The sequence below is a fragment of the Rattus norvegicus genome, chromosome 8 (genome assembly GCF_036323735.1).
Source record: "Rattus norvegicus strain BN/NHsdMcwi chromosome 8, GRCr8, whole genome shotgun sequence".
NCBI lineage: Eukaryota > Metazoa > Chordata > Mammalia > Rodentia > Muridae > Rattus > Rattus norvegicus.
Genome location: NC_086026.1, coordinates 46256283 through 46274707, shown reverse-complemented (window position 1 = coordinate 46274707; position 18425 = coordinate 46256283). Strand labels below are relative to the sequence as shown.

The following is an 18425-nucleotide window of genomic DNA, read 5'->3' as shown; positions in this document are numbered from 1 at the left end:
TATTGTCCCAAACGACAAACAGATGTTGGATGCTTGATTACTAATCTCTGCCAATAGAGGGTAAGCTACTCCTTAATATTCCTACTTCATTTCAGGGTCTCACAGATGACTTTGGGCCAAAAGGCTGAAGATTGATGCTCCAATGTTATAAGAAATTAGGGAATTGTCCAAATAGTCAGCTGTCTCTACAATTTGTTTGAGTTTAAGAAGCTATATTTTTGTGCTTCCCAAATATTCAGTTAATATTTAATTCGTTCTCAGATTTCTGATAGGGTTGAATACTAGTTATAGTCTCATAAACAAATGTAAGTTGTTTAACATTGAGAGATATGATATAAAGTTGAAAGCATGGTTTTCAGATGGTGACACAGGCTAAAATCAACATAATTTTTTTTTAAATTTTTTTTATTAACTTGAGTATTTCTTATATACATTTCGAGTGTTATTCCCTTTCCCGGTTTCCGGGCAAACATACCCTCCCCCATCCCCTTCCTTATGGGTGTTCACCTTCCAACCCTCCCCCCATTGCCGACCTCCCCCCCATAGTCTAGTTCACTGGGGGTTCAGTCTTAGCAGGACCCAGGGCTTCCCCTTCCACTGGTGCTCTTACTAGGATATTCATTGCTACCTATGGGGTCAGAGTCCAGGGTCAGTCCATGTATAGTCTTTAGGTAGTGGCTTAGTCCCTGGAAGCTCTGGTTGCTTGACATTGTTGTACATATGGGGTCTCGAGCCCCTTCAAGCTCTTCCAGTTCTTTCTCTGATTCCTTCAACGGGGGACCTATTCTCAGTTCAGTGGTTTGCTGCTGGCATTCGCCTCTGTATTTGCTGTATTCTGGCTGTGTCTCTCAGGAGCGATCTACATCCGGCTCCTGTCGGTCTGCACTTCTTTGCTTCATCCATCTTGTCTAATTGGGTGGCTGTATATGTATGGGCACATGTGGGGCAGGCTCTGAATGGGTGTTCCTTCAGTCTCTGTTTTAATCTTTGCCTCTCCCTTCCCTGCCAAGGGTATTCTTTTTCCTCATTTAAAGAAGGAGTGAAGCATTCATATTTTGATCATCCGTCTTGAGTTTCGTTTGTTCTAGGGATCTAGGGTAATTCAAGCATTTGGGCTAATAGCCACTTATCAATGAGTGCATACCATGTATGTCTTTCTGTGATTGGGTTAGCTCACTCAGGATGATATTTTCCAGTTCCAACCATTTGCCTACGAATTTCATAAACTCGTTGTTTTTGATAGCTGAGTAATATTCCATTGTGTAGATGTACCACATTTTCTGTATCCATTCCTCTGTTGAAGGGCATCTGGGTTCTTTCCAGTTTCTGGCTTTTATAAATAAGGCTGCGATGAACATAGTGGAGCACGTGTCTCTTTTATATGTTGAGGCATCTTTTGGGTATATGCCCAAGAGAGTATAGCTGGATCCTCAGGCAGTTCAATGTCCAATTTTCTGAGGAACCTCCAGACTGATTTCCAGAATGGTTTTACCAGTCTGCAATCCCACCAACAATGGAGGAGTGTTCCTCTTTCTCCACATCCTCGCCAGCATCTGCTGTCACCTGAGTTTTTGATCTTAGCCATTCTCACTGGTGTGAGGTGAAATCTCAGGGTTGTTTTGATTTGCATTTCCCTTATGACTAAAGATGTTGAACCTTTCTTTAGGTGTTTCTCAGCCATTTGGCATTCCTCAGCTGTGACTTCTTTGTTTAGCTCTGAACCCCATTTTTAATAGGGTTATTTGTCTCCCTGCGGTCTAACTTCTTGAGTTCTTTGTATATTTTGGATATAAGGCCTCTATCTGTTGTAGGATTGGTAAAGATCTTTTCCCAATCTGTTGATTGCCGTTTTGTCCTAAGCACAGTGTCCTTTGCCTTACAGAAGATTTGCAGTTTTATGAGATCCCATTTGTCGATTCTTGATCTTAGAGCATAAGCCACTGGTGTTTTGTTCAGGAAATTTTTTCCAGTGCCCATGTGTTCCAGATGCTTCCCTAGTTTCTCTTCTATTAGTTTGAGTGTGTCTGGTTTGATGTGGAGGTCCTTGATCCACTTGGACTTAAGCTTTGTACAGCGTGATAAGAATAGATAGATCTGCATTCTTCTACATGCTGACCCCCAGATGAACCAGCACCATTTGCTGAAAATGCTATCTTTTTTCCATTGGATGGTTTTGGCTCCTTTGTCAAAAATCAAGTGACCATAGGTGTGTGGGTTCATTTCTGGGTCTTCAATTCTATTCCATTGGTCTATCTGTCTGTCTCTGTACCAAAACCATGCAGTTTTTATCTGCACTATTGCTCTGTATTACTGCTTGAGTTCAGGGATAGTGATTCCCCCTGAAGTCCTTTTATTGTTGAGGATAGCTTTAGCTATCCTGGGTTTTTTGTTATTCCAGATGAATTTGCAAATTTTTCTGTCTAACTCTTTGAAGAATTGGATTGGTATTTTGATGGGGATTGCATTGAAACTGTAGATTGCTTTTGGTAAAATGGCCATTTTTACTATATTAATCCTGCCAATCCATGAGCATGGGAGATCTTTCCATCTTCTGAGGTCTTCTTCAATTTCTTTCCTCAGTGTCTTGAAGTTCTTATTGTACAGATCTTTTACTTGCTTGGTTAAAGTCACACCGAGGTACTTTATATTATTTGGGTCTATTATGAAGGGTGTCGTTTCCCTAATTTCTTTCTCGGCTTGTTTCTCTTTTGTATAGAGGAAGGCAACTGATTTATTTGAGTTAATTTTATACCCAGCCACTTTGCTGAAGTTGTTTATCAGCTTTAGCAGTTCTCTGGTGGAACTTTTGGGATCACTTAAATATACTATCATATCATCTGCAAATAGTGATATTTTGACCTCTTCTTTTCCAATCTGTATCCCCTTGATCTCATTTTGTTGTCTGATTGCTCTGGCTAGAACTTCAAGAACTATATTGAATAAGTAGGGAGAGAGTGTGCAGCCTTGTCTAGTCCCTGATTTTAGTGGGATTGCTTCAAGTTTCTCTCCATTTAGTTTAATGTTAGCAACTGGTTTGCTGTATATGGCTTTTACTATGTTTAGGTATGGGCCTTGAATTCCTATTCTTTCCAGGACTTTTATCATGAAGGGGTGTTGAATTTTGTCAAATGCTTTCTCAGCATCTAATGAAATGATCATGTGGTTCTGTTCTTTCAGTTTGTTTATATAATGGATCACGTTGATGGTTTTCCGTATATTAAACCATCCCTGCATGCTTGGGATGAAGCCTACTTGATCATGGTGGATGATTGTTTTGATGTGCTCTTGAATTCGGTTTGCCAGAATTTTGTTGAGTATTTTTGCGTCGATATTCATAAGGGAAATTGGTCTGAAGTTCTCTTTCTTTGTTGGGTCTTTGTGTGGTTTAGGTATAAGAGTAATTGTGGCTTCGTAGAAGGTATTCGGTAGTGATCCATCTGTTTCAATTTTGTGGAATAGTTTGGATAATATTGGTATGAGGTCTTCTATGAAGGTTTGATAGAATTCTGCACTAAAGCCGTCTGGACCTGGGCTCTTTTTGGTTGGGAGATCTTTAATGACTGCTTCTATTTCCTTAGGAGTTATGGGGTTGTTTAACTGGTTTATCTGTTCCTGATTTAACTTCGATACCTGGTATCTGTCTAAGAAATTGTCCATTTCCTAAAGATTTTCAAGTTTTGTTGAATATAGGTTTTTATAGTAAGATCTGATGATTTTTTGAATTTCCTCTGAATCTGTAGTTATGTCTCCCTTTTCGTTTCTGATTTTGTTAATTTGGACACACTCTCTGTGTCCTCTCGTTAGTCTGGCTAAGGGTTTATCTATCTTGTTGATTTTCTCAAAGAACCAACTTTTGGTTCTGTTGATTCTTTCTATGGTCCTTTTTGTTTCTACTTGGTTGATTTCAGCTCTGAGTTTGATTATTTCCTGCCTTCTACTCCTCCTGGGTGTATTTGCTTCTTTTTGTTCTAGAGCTTTTAGGTGTGCTGTCAAGCTGCTGACATATGCTCTTTCCTGTTTCTTCCTGCAGGCACTCAGCGCTATGAGTTTTCCCCTTAGCACAGCTTTCATTGTGTCCCATAAGTTTGGGTATGTTGTACCTTCATTTTCATTAAATTCTAAAAAGTTTTTAATTTCTTTCTTTATTTCTTCCTTGACCAGGTTATCATTGAGTAGAGCATTGTTCAATTTCCACGTATATGTGGGCATTCTTCCCTTATTGTTATTGAAGACCAGTTTTAGGCCGTGGTGGTCCGATAGCACGCATGGGATTATTTCTATCTTTCTGTACCTGTTGAGGCCCGTTTTTTGACCAATTATATGGTCAATTTTGGAGAAAGTACCATGAGGAACTGAGAAGAAGGTATATCCTTTTCCTTTAGGATAGAATGTTCTATAAATATCCGTTAAGTCCATTTCGCTCATGACTTCTCTTAGTCTGTCGACATCACTGTTTAATTTCTGTTTCCATGATCTGTCCATTGATGAGAGTGGGGTGTTGAAATCTCCCACTATTATTGTGTGAGACGCAATGTGTGCTTTGAGCTTTAGTAAGGTTTCTTTTGTGTATGTAAGTGCCCTTGTATTTGGGGCATAGATATTTAGGATTGAGAGTTCATCTTGGTGGATTTTTCCTTTGATGAATATGAAGTGTCCTTCCTTATCTTTTTTGATGACTTTTAGTTGAAAATTGATTTTATTTGATATTAGAATGGCTACTCCAGCTTGCTTCTTCTGACCATTTGCTTGGAAAGTTGTTTTCCAGCCTTTCACTCTGAGGTAGTGTCTGTCTTTGTCTCTGAGGTGTGTTTCCTGTAGGCAGCAGAATGCAGGGTCCTTGTTGTGTATCCAGTTTGTTAATCTATTTCTTTTTATTGGGGAGTTGAGGCCATTGATGTTGAGAGATATTAAGGAATAGTGATTATTGCTTCCCGTTATATTCATATTTGGATGTGAGGTTATGTTTGTGTGCTTTCACTCTCTTTGTTTTGTTGCCAAGACGATTAGTTTCTTGCTTCTTCTAGGGTATAGCTTGCCTCCTTATGTTGGGCTTTACCATTTATTATCCTTTGTAGTGCTGGATTTGTAGAAAGATATTGTGTAAATTTGGTTTTGTCATGGAATATCTTGGTTTCTCCATCTATGTTAATTGAGAGTTTTGCAGGATACAGTAACCTGGGCTGGCATTTGTGTTCTCTTAGGGTCTGTATGGCATCAGTCCAGGATCTTCTGGCCTTCATAGTTTCTGGCGAGAAGTCTGGTGTGATTCTGATAGGTCTGCCTTTATATGTTACTTGACCTTTTTCCCTTAATGCTTTTAATATTCTTTCTTTATTTTGTGCGTTTGGTGTTTTGACAATTATGTGACGGGAGGTGTTTCTTTTCTGGTCCAATCTATTTGGAGTTCTGTAGGCTTCTTGTATGCCTATGGGTATCTCTTTTTTTAGGTTAGGGAAGTTTTCTTCTATGATTTTGTTGAAGATATTTATTGGTCCTTTGAGCTGGGAGTCTTCACTCTCTTCTATACCTATTATCCTTAGGTTTGGTCTTCTCATTGAGTCCTGGATTTCCTGTATGTTTTGGACCAGTAGCTTTTTCTGCTTTACATTATCTTTGACAGTTGTGTCAATGATTTCTATGGCATCTTCTGCTCCTGAGATTCTCTCTTCCATCTCTTGTATTCTGTTGGTGAAGCTTTTATCTACAGCTCCTTGTCTCTTCTTTTGGTTTTCTATATCCACGGTTGTTTCCATGTGTTCTTTCTTGATTGCTTCTATTTCCATTTTTAATTCCTTCAACTGTTTGATTGAGTTTTTCTGGAATTCTTTCAGGGATTTCTGTGATTCTTTCAGGCATTTTTGCGATTCCTCTCTGTAGGCTTCTACTTGTTCTCTAAGGGAGTTCTTCACGTCTTTCTTGAAGTCCTCCAGCATCATGATCAAAAATGATTTTGAAACTAGATCTTGCTTTTCTGGTGTGTTTGGATATTCCATGTTTGTTTTGATGGGAGAATTGGGCTCCGATGGTGCCATGTAGTCTTGGTTTCTGTTGCTTGGGTTCCTGCGCTTGCCTCTCGCCATCAGATTATCTCTAGTGTTACTTTGTTCTGCTATTTCTGACAGTGGCTAGACTGTCCTATAAGCCTGTGTGTCAGGAGTGCTGTAGACCTGTTTTCCTCTCTTTCAGTCAGTTATGGGGACAGAGTGTTCTGCTTTCGGGCGTGTAGTTTTTCCTCTCTACAGGTCTTCAGCTGTTCCTGTGGGCCTGTGTCTTGAGTTCACCAGGCAGCTTTCTTGCAGCAGAAAAGTTGGTCTTACCTGTGGTCCCGAGGCTCAAGTTCGCTCGCGGGGTGCTGCCCATGGGCTCTTTGCGGCGGCAGCAAGCAGGAAGACCTGTGCCGCCCCTTCCGGGAGCTTATGCAGCCTCAGGAGTGCCCACCTGACCAGGCTGAGAGGTCTCTTTCCCACGGGGTCTGGGAGCAGAGAGCTGCTGCGGGCCGGGATCCGCGAGTGTGGGACTTCCGGTAAACACAGGACGTGCCCGGTTCTAGAGGAATTCTGCCTCTGTGTGTCCCGAGTTCACCAGGCAGCCTTCTTGCAACAGACAAGTTGGTCTTACCTGTGGTCCCGAGGCTCAAGTTTGCTCGCGGGGTGCTGCCCACGGGCTCTCTGCGGCGGCAGCAACCAGGAAGACCTGTGCCGCCCCTTCAGGGAGCTTCAGTGCACCAGGGTTCCAGATGGCCTTTGGTGTTTTCCTCTGGCGTCCGAGATGTATGTACAGAGAGCAGTCTCTTCTGGTTTCCCAGGCTTGTCTGCCTCTCTAAAATCAACATAATTTAAGTGTAAATTTTTAAAGTTTTTCATTGTATGATAGTACTTTATCTAATTGACAAATATGATAAACTGGATGTCAATTGCATACAATTCTCTACAACTTACATATTGTTATGCTCAATTTATGCCTGAGAGAGAAAAGGTAGGGTATTGGGGATTGGTTCTAATTCTTTGATTTAATCAGGTATCTCCATGTCCAAATGCTGAATGCCCTTGTCTCCAGTTGGTTTTTGATTGATTTAATGTCATTGGCCAATTTCTGAGCAAAGAGAGATGGTATAGCGGGACCCTTAGATTTTCATGGGCTTAGACATGGAAAGAGAAGAGGAGAGACAGAAAAGTACCATGACTTGTGGAGAAGGATGGGATATAGGAGCTGAAGGAGACAAAGCCAATCAGCCATCTGAGAATTTGGGTGGATTACCACTGGCTAGTTACCTGATTGGGTCTGAGGTAGTTGGGGGAAAATTTAGGAGTACCCAAACTTTGAGTTGGCCAAGATAATTTAAAATTAACTGGTGTGTGTGTGTGTGTGTGTGTGTGTGTGTGTGTGTGTGTGTGTGTAAAGTTCCTAGATGAGTATATTAGTGCGACCCACTGGGAGCCAACTTCCTATTGTTTCACTTGTTGGCCTAAAAGCACTGTGTAGCCCAGGAAGCCTTACACTGGTCCTGCTTCAGACTCCCATGTTCTGGAATTACAGTATATATAACCCCAACTGTCTATTTTTCCTCATATGTTTTATTACATTTTATTCTCTTTAGACTCTTAAGAATATAAAGTAGTTGGGCCTGATGATACATTCCTTTAACTCCAGCAAATCTGGAGATTGATCTCAAGACCTACCTAGACTCCATAAAGGTTTCAAGGTCAGCATACATAAATTGATGAGAACTTTCTTCAAATAAAAATGATACATGGCTATATAAACCTTGATAGTAGAGCAGTTACCTATCATAAGTAAGGTCCTAGATTTAATACCTAGTACACAAAGTTTGAAAATTGTATTTTTACCATGTCACTTGCTCATGTATGCCATAAAAAACGTTGTTTTAGAACCTCAGTGACAGATTGACTGGATAAACAATGGTACTTCAGTTTCTTGTAGCTCTGGGGTCCTGAATCCCATTATCAAGTATAAGTTCTATTTCTTCTGAGGTTTGTCTATTTGCTTTAAAGATGGCTGAGCTTTTGCTATGTCATACCTTGCTCCTTCCTATGAGTGTTTCCATTCTTGATGATATGTGTCCCCATTCACTTAAGGACTCTATTCAGGTTGGTTTAGACTCTACCTTAACATTGCAAACATACTTAGATGAGTCTTAAGTTAATCACATCATTAAGAAAGAGCCTTGTACTGTTACAGTCAGTCCACTGTTCTAGGGTATGGGACACCAGCAAAACCCCCTGCAGGAATGCACTGTATGATTACCACTACTCTACAGAAAAAGTGAAGACACTGTGGAACTGTAGAAAGCCAATGACATCAAGATAGGAAGATGATGCAGTGTTTCATATCACTAAGAGACAAAAGGAGACTGTCAACCATCACTGGCATAAAATCACCTGCTACATATATTTTGTATTTTCCTATTGAAAGTATAAAGGACATAAATCCTCTTATTTCACACATTACTCAACAATTTATCCTGTCTTCATGAATATGGCTTTTAATATACATACCTGTAAAATAATATTTATTATACATATCCCCTTCTATCTTTAAATAACTGAGACTCATACTGTGAAATTCATTTATTGGGCTGTATGCAATTACTGGGAATTACCTCTAATCAAAATCTCTTAAGGATAATCTAGATACTGGCTTATCTGTGCTCCCTAAATATTTGCTGTTTGAAATACTCTGGCTATTTTCTGCTCCAGCAGTCTGCCATCTTGGGGAAGCATATCACTGTGGTACATTCTGTTAGTCCATCATGACTCTACTAGACCTAATGTTTTTATGTATTCTTCTCTGCAACACTCCTTCACTCCCACCCTTCCTTTTCCTTGTGGTACCTACCTGTGATTCCCAGCCTAGTAAATCAAACTTCACCTCTCTCTATTCACCTTAGTAATTGGCTGTCACCAGTTTTATTTAACCAATAGTTTTAAATTGAGAAGAAATTTAAATATCTAGTTATATATGTGTGTGTGTGTGTGTGTGTGTGTGTGTGTGTGTGTGTGTGTGTGTGTGTGTATGAATGGCCATTCCTTTAGTCTCTACTCCAAACTTTGTCACCATATCTCCTTCCACAACTATTATTTTTCTTCCAAGAAGGACTAAAGCTTCTGCACTTTGGTCGTCCTTCTTCTTGAGCTTTATGTGGTCTATGATTGTATCTTGGATGATTCGAACTTTTTAGGTTAATACCCACTTATCAGTGAGTGCATACCATGTGTGTTTGGGTGGGGATTGTATTACCTCACTCAGCATGATATTTTCTAATTCCATCAATATTTCTTTAAAATGCTATCTTTTTTCCACTGGATAGTTTTAGCTCCTTTGTCAAAGATCAAGTGACTGTAGGTGTGTGGGCTCATTTCTGGGTTTTCAATTCTATTCTACTGATCTACCTGCTTGTCTCTGTACCAATACCATACAGTTTTTATCACTATTTCTCTGTAATACTGCTTGAGGTCAGGGATGGTAATTCCCTCAGAAGTTTTTTGATTGTTGAGGATAGTTTTCTCTATCCTGGGTTTTTTGTTATTCCAGATGAATTTGCAAATTTCTCTTTCTAACTCTATGAAGAATTGATTTGGAATCTTGATGGGGATTGCATTGAATCTGTAGATTGCTTTTGTCAAAATGGCCATTTTTTACTATTTTAATCCTGCCAATCCATGAGTATGGTAAGTCTTTCCATGTTTTATATGTAGTGGAAGTATATTTTCATTCTATATCATAGTTTGAATTTATTTAACTTTAAAAGTAAATAAATGTTTTATAGCTATGAATCTTAAATGATCCTCAGTTAATTTCATATGTTTATTTGCACAAATTCTTCTGACTTAAACTCAAAGACAGCAAAACCAATAACTATAATCAGTTGTTCGCATAGAAGATATCAATGGCGGCTATGCCATAGGCCATCATAAACACTGGAAAGTTATTAGGCCAGAAGCAGTGGTGTCTCCAATCTCAGTACTGAAAGGAGTAAGTCAAGAGGATGATAAAATTCCATGGCCACCCTGGGCTACACTATATAAGTCTTGCTTCAGTGTAAAATGAAACAAACATAAGCAGTTTGTGGCTATTGAGTATTAAGTACATGCTGACTTTGGGAAAGTTAAGTGAAAAATAATTGCATGTTAATATCTCTTGCATGTGAAATTTAAAATACAGAGTGTGACAATCACCATGCAGAAGGGGCTGTAGTGGGCAAGTGAGCTTCCAGGAGGTTGTCTACCATTTTGAATGGCTGCAATGGGTGTACCTTGGAAAGACAAACCTTCAAGGGCTTATTGTTGCGGATATACCTTCTCAAGTTTGTCATTGCTCTATTCATTTTCCTGACGTAGTGTGATTGGGTAAAGAAATAACACTTTCTGCCTATAGTCCGTTATTATTGAATCCTGGCTATTATCCCACTCCATTGGCGAAATTTCCTGCATATAAACATGATTATGAATCTTCAAATAATCTTGTTTAGATGGGTTAATGATTTTACACATTTCTTGATTTGATTTAAACAGTTCCACGAAGTTAGAGTAAATGATAGAAAGTTTAAGGAGATGGTTTAAGTTGTTTTGCCAGAACGATATAATAAATTTAGAATTAAGAATAAAATGTGTTCCCTCCTCATAGAATAGTAAGTAAATCTGCATCCATAATAAAATGGGCAGAGTGAGTTGTAAGCATGTAATTTGCACTAGAAAGGCAAATACGCTTAGAACATTTGCTGCTTGTATTACGAATCCTAATTGTATTTCCCCAAAAACTGCTTATAGCATCTGCATGCAACACCTGGGAGCCTGCACCCAGTTGGACCTGATTGGTAAATAAAGTGCCAACAGTCAATAGCTGGGAAGGGCAGACAGAGGTGAGATTTTAGGGTTTCCTGGGCTTCGAACTGGAAGAAGGAGGAAGGGAAATCCTCCATGCCAGGAGAATGTGGAGGAAAAGAGATATGCCACACCTGAGAATACTGCAGGATAGAGAGCATAGTAACTATGTGAAGGAGTCAGGGGAGCTTGGCCCAGAGGGCTGCCCACCTAGGTCCAGAGCAGCCAAGACAGAAAATAGAATTACTAAGTAATAATTAGGATTAATTGCAGGGAGGTTAGGCAGTAGCCCAGCTATTGTGCTATTTAAGGCATATTAATATATATATATATATATATATATATATATATATATATATATATATATATATATAGAGAGAGAGAGAGAGAGAGAGTGTGTGTGTCTTTCATTCAGGAACAAAAACCATTGGGGTGGGTAGCAGGAACCTGCCATAAGGATATATTAATATTTATTTCAACAGGAGCAAATTAATAATCAAGGAAAACATTTATTTTAGGTTATGTTCAGGGATGATGCCACAGGTCTTAATGTTAAAAACTATTCCTTTGAATTTATAATGAGCTTATGGAATGAAAGATAGATAAGTTTACTGCTTTGAAATTATTCTCAACAATCCTGTTGTAACTTCCTCTTGTGTAACATGTTTCTCTCTCTCTCTCTCTCTCTCTCTCTCTCTCTCTCTCTCTCTCTCTCTTTCTGTTTTATTTATTCGCATTCCAAGTGTTGACCTCCCCTTCCTGGTACCCCCTCTAAGAGTTCTTTACCCCATCCCCTTCTCTTTGCTTTTGAAAGGGTGTTCCCCCACCCATCCACACCTCTCTCTCTCTCTCTCTCTCTCTCTCTCTCTCTCTCTTCCCCTTCCTCCCTCCCTCTCCCCTCTCTCTCTCTCTGTCTCTCTCTCTCTGTCTCTCTCTGTCTCTCTCTGTCTCTCTCTCTCATGCACACATGCACACACACACACACACACACACACACACATTCCCCTCCTCTAGGACATCATGTTTCTCCAAGTTTAGGTGCCTCCTCTCCCACTAAGGCCAGACAAGATAGTACTCTGCTACATATGTGATAGGGTCCTCAGACCCACCCCTGTATGCTCTTTAGTTGGTGGCTTTGTCTCTGGGAGCACCCAGGGTCCAGGTTAGTAGATACTGTTGGTCTTCCTATGGGGTTGCTCTCTCCTTCAGCTCCTTCAATCCTTCCCCTAACTTTTCCATATAGGTCCCTGCTCTCAGTCCAATGGTAACTTGTAAGTATCTGCATCAGTCTCATTCAGCTGCTGGTACAGCCTCTCAGAGGACAGCCATACTAAGTTCTTGTCTTCAGCACAACATGGCACCAGTAATAGTGTCAGTGTTTGGTACTGACACATCCATGGGATGGATGCCAAATGAGTCCAGTCCTCAGATGACCTATCTTCCAATCTCTGCTCCATTGTTGTTCCTGCATTTCTTTTACACAGAAACAATTCTGGGTTACAAACATTGAAGACAGTTGGGTGACCCCATCCCTCCACTGGGAGCCCTGTCTGCCTACTGGAGGTGATCCCTTCAGGTTGTATTTCGCCACTTTAGTGAATTTCAGCTAGGGTCACCCCCGTTTCATGTGTGAGCCTTTCCCATCTCAGATCTGTGTGAATTTCTCAATGTTCCCTTAACCCCCACCCCCAGCAGCTACATATTTTTGTTCCTTGTCCTGGCCCCCTGTGCTTCTTTCCTGCCTCCCTCCATACTTGATCCTGCCTCCCTTTTCCCCTTCTCCTCCCTTCTCTCACTCAGTTCCTCCCTTCCTCTGCCTTCCATGATAATTTTGTTCCCCTTTCCTAAGTGGGATTGAAGCATTGTCACTTGGGCCTTCCTTCTTGTTAAACTTCTTAAGAGTCTGTGGGTTGTATCATGGTTATTATGCACTTTCTGGCTAATATCCACTTATCTGTGAGTAAATACCATGCATGTCCTTTTGGGTGTGGGTTACCCCACCCAGCATGATATTCTCTAGCCCCATCCATTGGTCTGAAAAATTCATGATGTCCTCGTTTTTAATACCGGAAAACTATTGCATTATGTAAATGAACCACATTTTCTATATCCATTCTTCTTTGGCTATGGGACATCTGGGTTGTTTCCAGCTTCTGCATATTATGAATATGGCTGTTTTGAACTTAGTGCAGCCCCTGTCCTTGTGGAATGGTGGAACATCTTTTGGGTCTATGCCCAGGAGCAGGAGTTCAGGGTTTTCAAGTAGAACTACTTGCAATTTTCTGAGGAGTCACCAGATTGCTTTCCAGAGTGATTCTACCAGTTTGCAAACCCACCAGCAATGGAGAAGTATTCCTCTTTCTCCACATTCTTGCCAGTGTGTTCTGTCATTTGAGATTTTTGTCTTAGCCATTCTGATTGGTGTAAGGAATCTCAGGTTCATCTGTTTTGTTTTGTTTTGTTTTGTTTTGTTTTGTTTTTTAATGAAGTAATTCTTCCTCTTAAATAAAGGACTTTATCTTAAGGGATATAAAAAAGACTAAGAAAAAAACAAACTTGTTAGAGCTTGTTTATTACAGGTTTGCATTATCTACCAATTATGTGTATAAATGTGTATGCAAGACAGTAAGAGATTGCTAACTAGAGCTTTCTCTGTACTACAAATGTCTGTATATAAAATAGTTAGAACTTGCTAGCTAGTCCCATGTACTTTGCAGCAATGTATGAATGTGTATCTGTCTAAATGTATGTATGTATATCAGTATGTATATGTATATATATATATGTGTGTGTATGTGTGTGTGCATGTGTATATGTGTATATGTGTATATGTATATGTATATGTATATGTATATGTATATGTATATGTATATGTATATGTATATGTATATGTATATGTATATGTATATGTATATGTATATGTATATGTATATGTATATGTATATGTATATGTATATATGAAGTTGTTAGAGCTTGCTTGTTAGGGCTTGCCGATTGAAGTTCACTGTGCTTCATTCACTGTATGTGTGCTTGATTTTTTCTCCTTCTTCCTTTTCTCTAATCACTGGTCACAGTCAGTGGCAGCCCAGGTAGCTATATCAGAGGCAGTTCTGCTAGATACTATCAGTAGTAGCCTAAGCTGGTTTTCTTCTCTTTCTTTTCTCCAGTCACCTGATATTGTCAGTAGAGATTTAAGTCTCATGCCATCAGCCTCAGCTTTCCCTTTCTCCCTTTCTCCTTTTAATTGCCTTCCAATTATAGCTGGAGCCTATATCCATTGATATTAGAACCAATTCCAATTGCCAACTCCACACTTACACCTTCCTTGGTTTGTTTAGCCTGTGACATGGAAGCTAGCCTTCAATAAAATTTCAGGAATAGATAGATAGATAGATGTAGATATAGATGTGTGTGTGTGTGTGTGTGTGTGTGTGTGTGCTCTTTATTTAATGTATGCCATAGCACTTTTAGTATTAGCCATGCATAATCTAGGACTAAGAGGATGAAGACACAAAACTTAAAGGATAAAGACTCAAAACAACAAAACAACAACAACAACAACAACAACAAAAACCAAACAAGTCCCCCAATCTTCCCACTTAACACAGTTGATTGAAGAGAAAGAGGTGAGATGGGTTTAAGTGTCTCCCACTTAATTTGTGTTACAGTCTTTACTGAGATCTAGCTATCACGGGCCAATTTACAAGTGTGTATCTGTACCAACAAAAAGCCATCCCTCCTACAGGACATGGAAATGTTTGTTATTTAAATATATGGTTCATGGATTACATTGCAGACTGCTTATGAATGGGCATTGACTGACCTTTGAATTATAGAAAAGGAAAACAAAGTTTATTGTATGATTGATATCACCTTGATTTTTATTGTGCTTATTGACAGTCATTCTTCTCTCTCACAAGCCCCAATCCAACCTCATTTACTAATTATTGTTCACATGTGTATGCACATTATCCCTGTTCTCATGCTTGCATAGGGTTCATCTCTGTCCCATAACCATTCCAAATCACCATAAGATTGTGTGCATATCTAAGACTAAGCTCACCTCATCCCAATGCGCAAATGTTCAGTGGAGAACCCTGTGTTCAGTCAGGTCACCTGCCATCTACTCAGACAGGGACATTCCTACCAGCCAACTCAAGATAGTAGAGTTCTTCAGAGGCTCTGCCAGAGCCTGGCAAATACAGAAATGGATGCTTACAGTCAACCATTGGACTGAGAATGTTGTCCCCAATGGAAGGATTAAAGAAAGGACTGAAGTAACTGAAGGGGTTTGAAACCCCATAGGAAGAACAAAACTATCAACCAACCAGACACCATAGAGCTCCCAGGACCTAAACCACCAACCAAAGAGTACACATGGAGTGATCCAAGTCTCCAGCTGTATATGTAGCAGAGGATGACCTGGTTGGGCATCAGTGGAAGGAGAGGCCCTTGGTCATGTGAAGGCTTGGTACCCCAGTGTAGAGAATGCCAGGGCAGGGAGGCAGGAGGGAGTTTTTGAGTGGGTGGGGGAGCACCCTCATAGAAACAGGGGAAAGAGGGATGGTATAAGGGGTTTTGGAGGGTAAATCTGGAAAGGGGATAACATTTGAAATGCAAATAAAGAAAATATCCCATTAAAAACAATCTCTAAAAAAATTACATTTGTTCAAAACATCGTGTACCATTTTTCTAATATAAATTCATAGACACAAAAATTATCTTTTCAGCATCTCACTAGTCTGTAACCTTCTGAGATCACAAGCATCTTGACCTTTCTTCAGAGCTTCATGTGTTTTTATTTTTATTTTTTTAACCCTCACGCCAATGCTGAAAAAAGCAAATAAACAAAATAGAAAGAGACTGAGGAGCAGTCCAAAGAGTCAAGACACACCCCCTCCACAATTGGGAGACCCAAAAAGCCAACAGTCACAACATATATACAGAGAACATGGGGCAGACACACACAGGTCGCATGCTTGCTACTTCAGACTCCATGAGCCCATAAGTGCACTATTTACTTGACTCAGTAGGCCATGAGTTCTTAGGGTCCTCTATCCTCTCTGACTCCTATAGCCCTCTGCCAACTCTTCCTTGGGATTCCCCAAACTTCTAGGAGAGGAAAGCAGTGAAGACTTCCAATATGGATTTCATATATATATATATATATATATATATATATATATATATATATGTATATATATATATATACTATAAAATTTCTTGACTTCTACAATGGGATACATGCTCGGTTAATATTTAGTACTTCAATAAACTGCATCATCATTTGTAGAGCAATGAGACAGAAAGAAAGTGAAAGAAATGATTAAACAGAAAGATTTGTTTGAGTATAAGAAAAAATTCCTCTACTGATAACTAGTAAACTTGCTCAGTCAAATTCTTCCCAATGGAGACAAAATAGGTACTTATACACAAATGTCATGTCCATAAAGGAAATATCTAATATATGGTTTTTATCACAAATATTATAAATTGTTTCATTTTCAGTCAGATAACACTGGAATCATAACAGACGCAACAACACCTCTTTACCAAATTGCTGTAAGACTTTAGAAAAAAAAAGAGAAAGATCAGATTGCAAAGGACATCTGCCCTCCTTACTTCAGCCTTTGGAGAAACAAAAGAACTTTTCAAAATAAACTAGGCTACCAATACTCCGGTGGGGGGGCAGTTAACTGAATAAAAGGATATGTCTATAAAACTACAGAAATCAGTATCTCAGCACAGGTAAATAAGACATCTAGATGTATTCTAATCAAAGGTCTCATAGTTTTTCTTAAGGTGTAGCTCATTGGTAGAGCACTTGTCTGACATGCAAGTGAATCTGAATCTGAAGTCTTCCACATAAACTGCAAATAAAAAAATATACATTTAGAAAACTTTGAGCCTTCCTTTTCTGAGTGTAATATCATCCAGTCTCCTGTGCCTCAACCATCATTATTTCTAAGACTGGAATGAAACACAACTGGTGGATGGCGGCACAAATGTGTTTGCTCACTTTTCAGTGTTGAAAAAATAACATATGATTTGGAAAATTACAAAGTAAATTATTTTCTCTACTATAAAATAAGAATGGGTTACTTATAGATCACAGTCTTTACTTCTGAAATTTCCTCAATATTAACTTAATTTTGCATAGTGATAAATAATTTTAATTCCACAATTTTCTCACATAAATGATTTTGTATTTTGTTTTTGCAATTGTTTTTGTGATGTTACAATTGTAGTCAATTTTTTTTTCAAACCTGTGAGTCAAATATAGGGCTCATGAATGTAAGCAAGTGGTCTGAAAAGTAACTGCTTCTCTAGCATGTTTCCTAGATATAAACCACAATTAGTCTAAGAATGGTTCCATAAAAAATATGGAATCTACTTAAGCAAAAAAATTTTTTTCAAAGTTTTTCTCAGTGCGATGTGGACATCCTTATTCCTTATACTGTAGATAAAAGGGTTCATCATTGGGCCCACAATGGTATAAAAAATGGTAGATACTTTATCATCATCCACAGATGCATTAGGAGGCTTAAAATACATGAATGCTGCAGCTCCGAAGAAAAAAGAAACAGATATTACATGGGAACCACAGGTACTGAAGGCTTTTGACCTACCTTCTGCAGAATGGATGCTGAGGATGTTGGAAAGGATCAAGGTATAAGAAACAAAGAGAGTCAGGCTGGGTATTATTACATTGACACCCACAGCAATGAAAACCACAAGTTCATTAATGGAGGTGCTTGTGCAGGAGAGTTTTAGGAGCGGGGGTATGTCACACATGTAGTGATTGATAATGTTGCCATCACAGAAGGTCAGGCTTAGCATACAACCTGTATGGGCCATGGCACAAACAAAGCCCATCACATAAACACCCATCATCATCAACTGGCAGACCTGATGAGACATAGTGACCTGATACATCAGGGGTCTACAGATGGCAGCAAATCTGTCATAGGCCATTGCTGTCAAAATGTAGCATTCATCAATAACGAAGAAAGCGAAAAGAAAGAGCTGAGTCATGCATTCAGAGTAAGAGATGATGTTCTGCTTCACAAAACCCACCAGCATTTTGGGAGTTATTACAGAGGAGTAGCAGAAATCGATAAAGGAAAGGTTGAAGAGAAAGTAGTACATGGGGGTGTGCAGGTGAGGATTCAAAACAATCAGAACGATCAAGCCCAGATTCCCTATCACAGAGACCACATAGATTCCCAGGAAGAGGAAGAAGAGAGGCAGCTGGAGCTCTGGCTTCTGTGTCAAGCCCAGTAGGATAAACTCCTTCACTGAGGAGACATTTCCTACAGCCATTCTTCCTTAGGTTATATCTGTAAAAACAGTAAAAATTGTACCATGAAATGAAATTTCAGCTTTCTTCGACTTCACCATTAAAGAAAGACTAAGAATCAAATTAAGATAACTTCAACATCACACTTCTCTGTTCCTTTGCTTTCCACATTTTATGGAAACAAAGGTACAGAAATAAGTATAAATATATGAAAGACCATATATTTATTTCTTGGGGAATAATATTCAGGAGAGCAATGACTATTGTTGTCTCTGTAGCATCTT

At 39.3% G+C, this 18425-nt stretch overlaps 1 protein-coding gene across 1 annotated transcript; it reads right to left on the bottom strand.

Moving 5' to 3' along the window:
* Positions 1–17231: 17231 nt before the first annotated feature.
* Positions 17232–18164, bottom strand: Or8b101c (olfactory receptor family 8 subfamily B member 101C). The gene has a single exon (NM_001000439.1). It carries the CDS (start codon positions 18162–18164, stop codon positions 17232–17234), a length of 933 nt encoding a protein of 310 aa, NP_001000439.1.
* Between the last annotated feature and the right edge of the window lie 261 nt (positions 18165–18425).

Bases quoted from the DNA above. Each gene is read 5' to 3' on its own strand.
- Or8b101c (NM_001000439.1), bottom strand. From the start codon at position 18,164: ATGGCTGTAGGAAATGTCTCCTCAGTGAAGGAGTTTATCCTACTGGGC.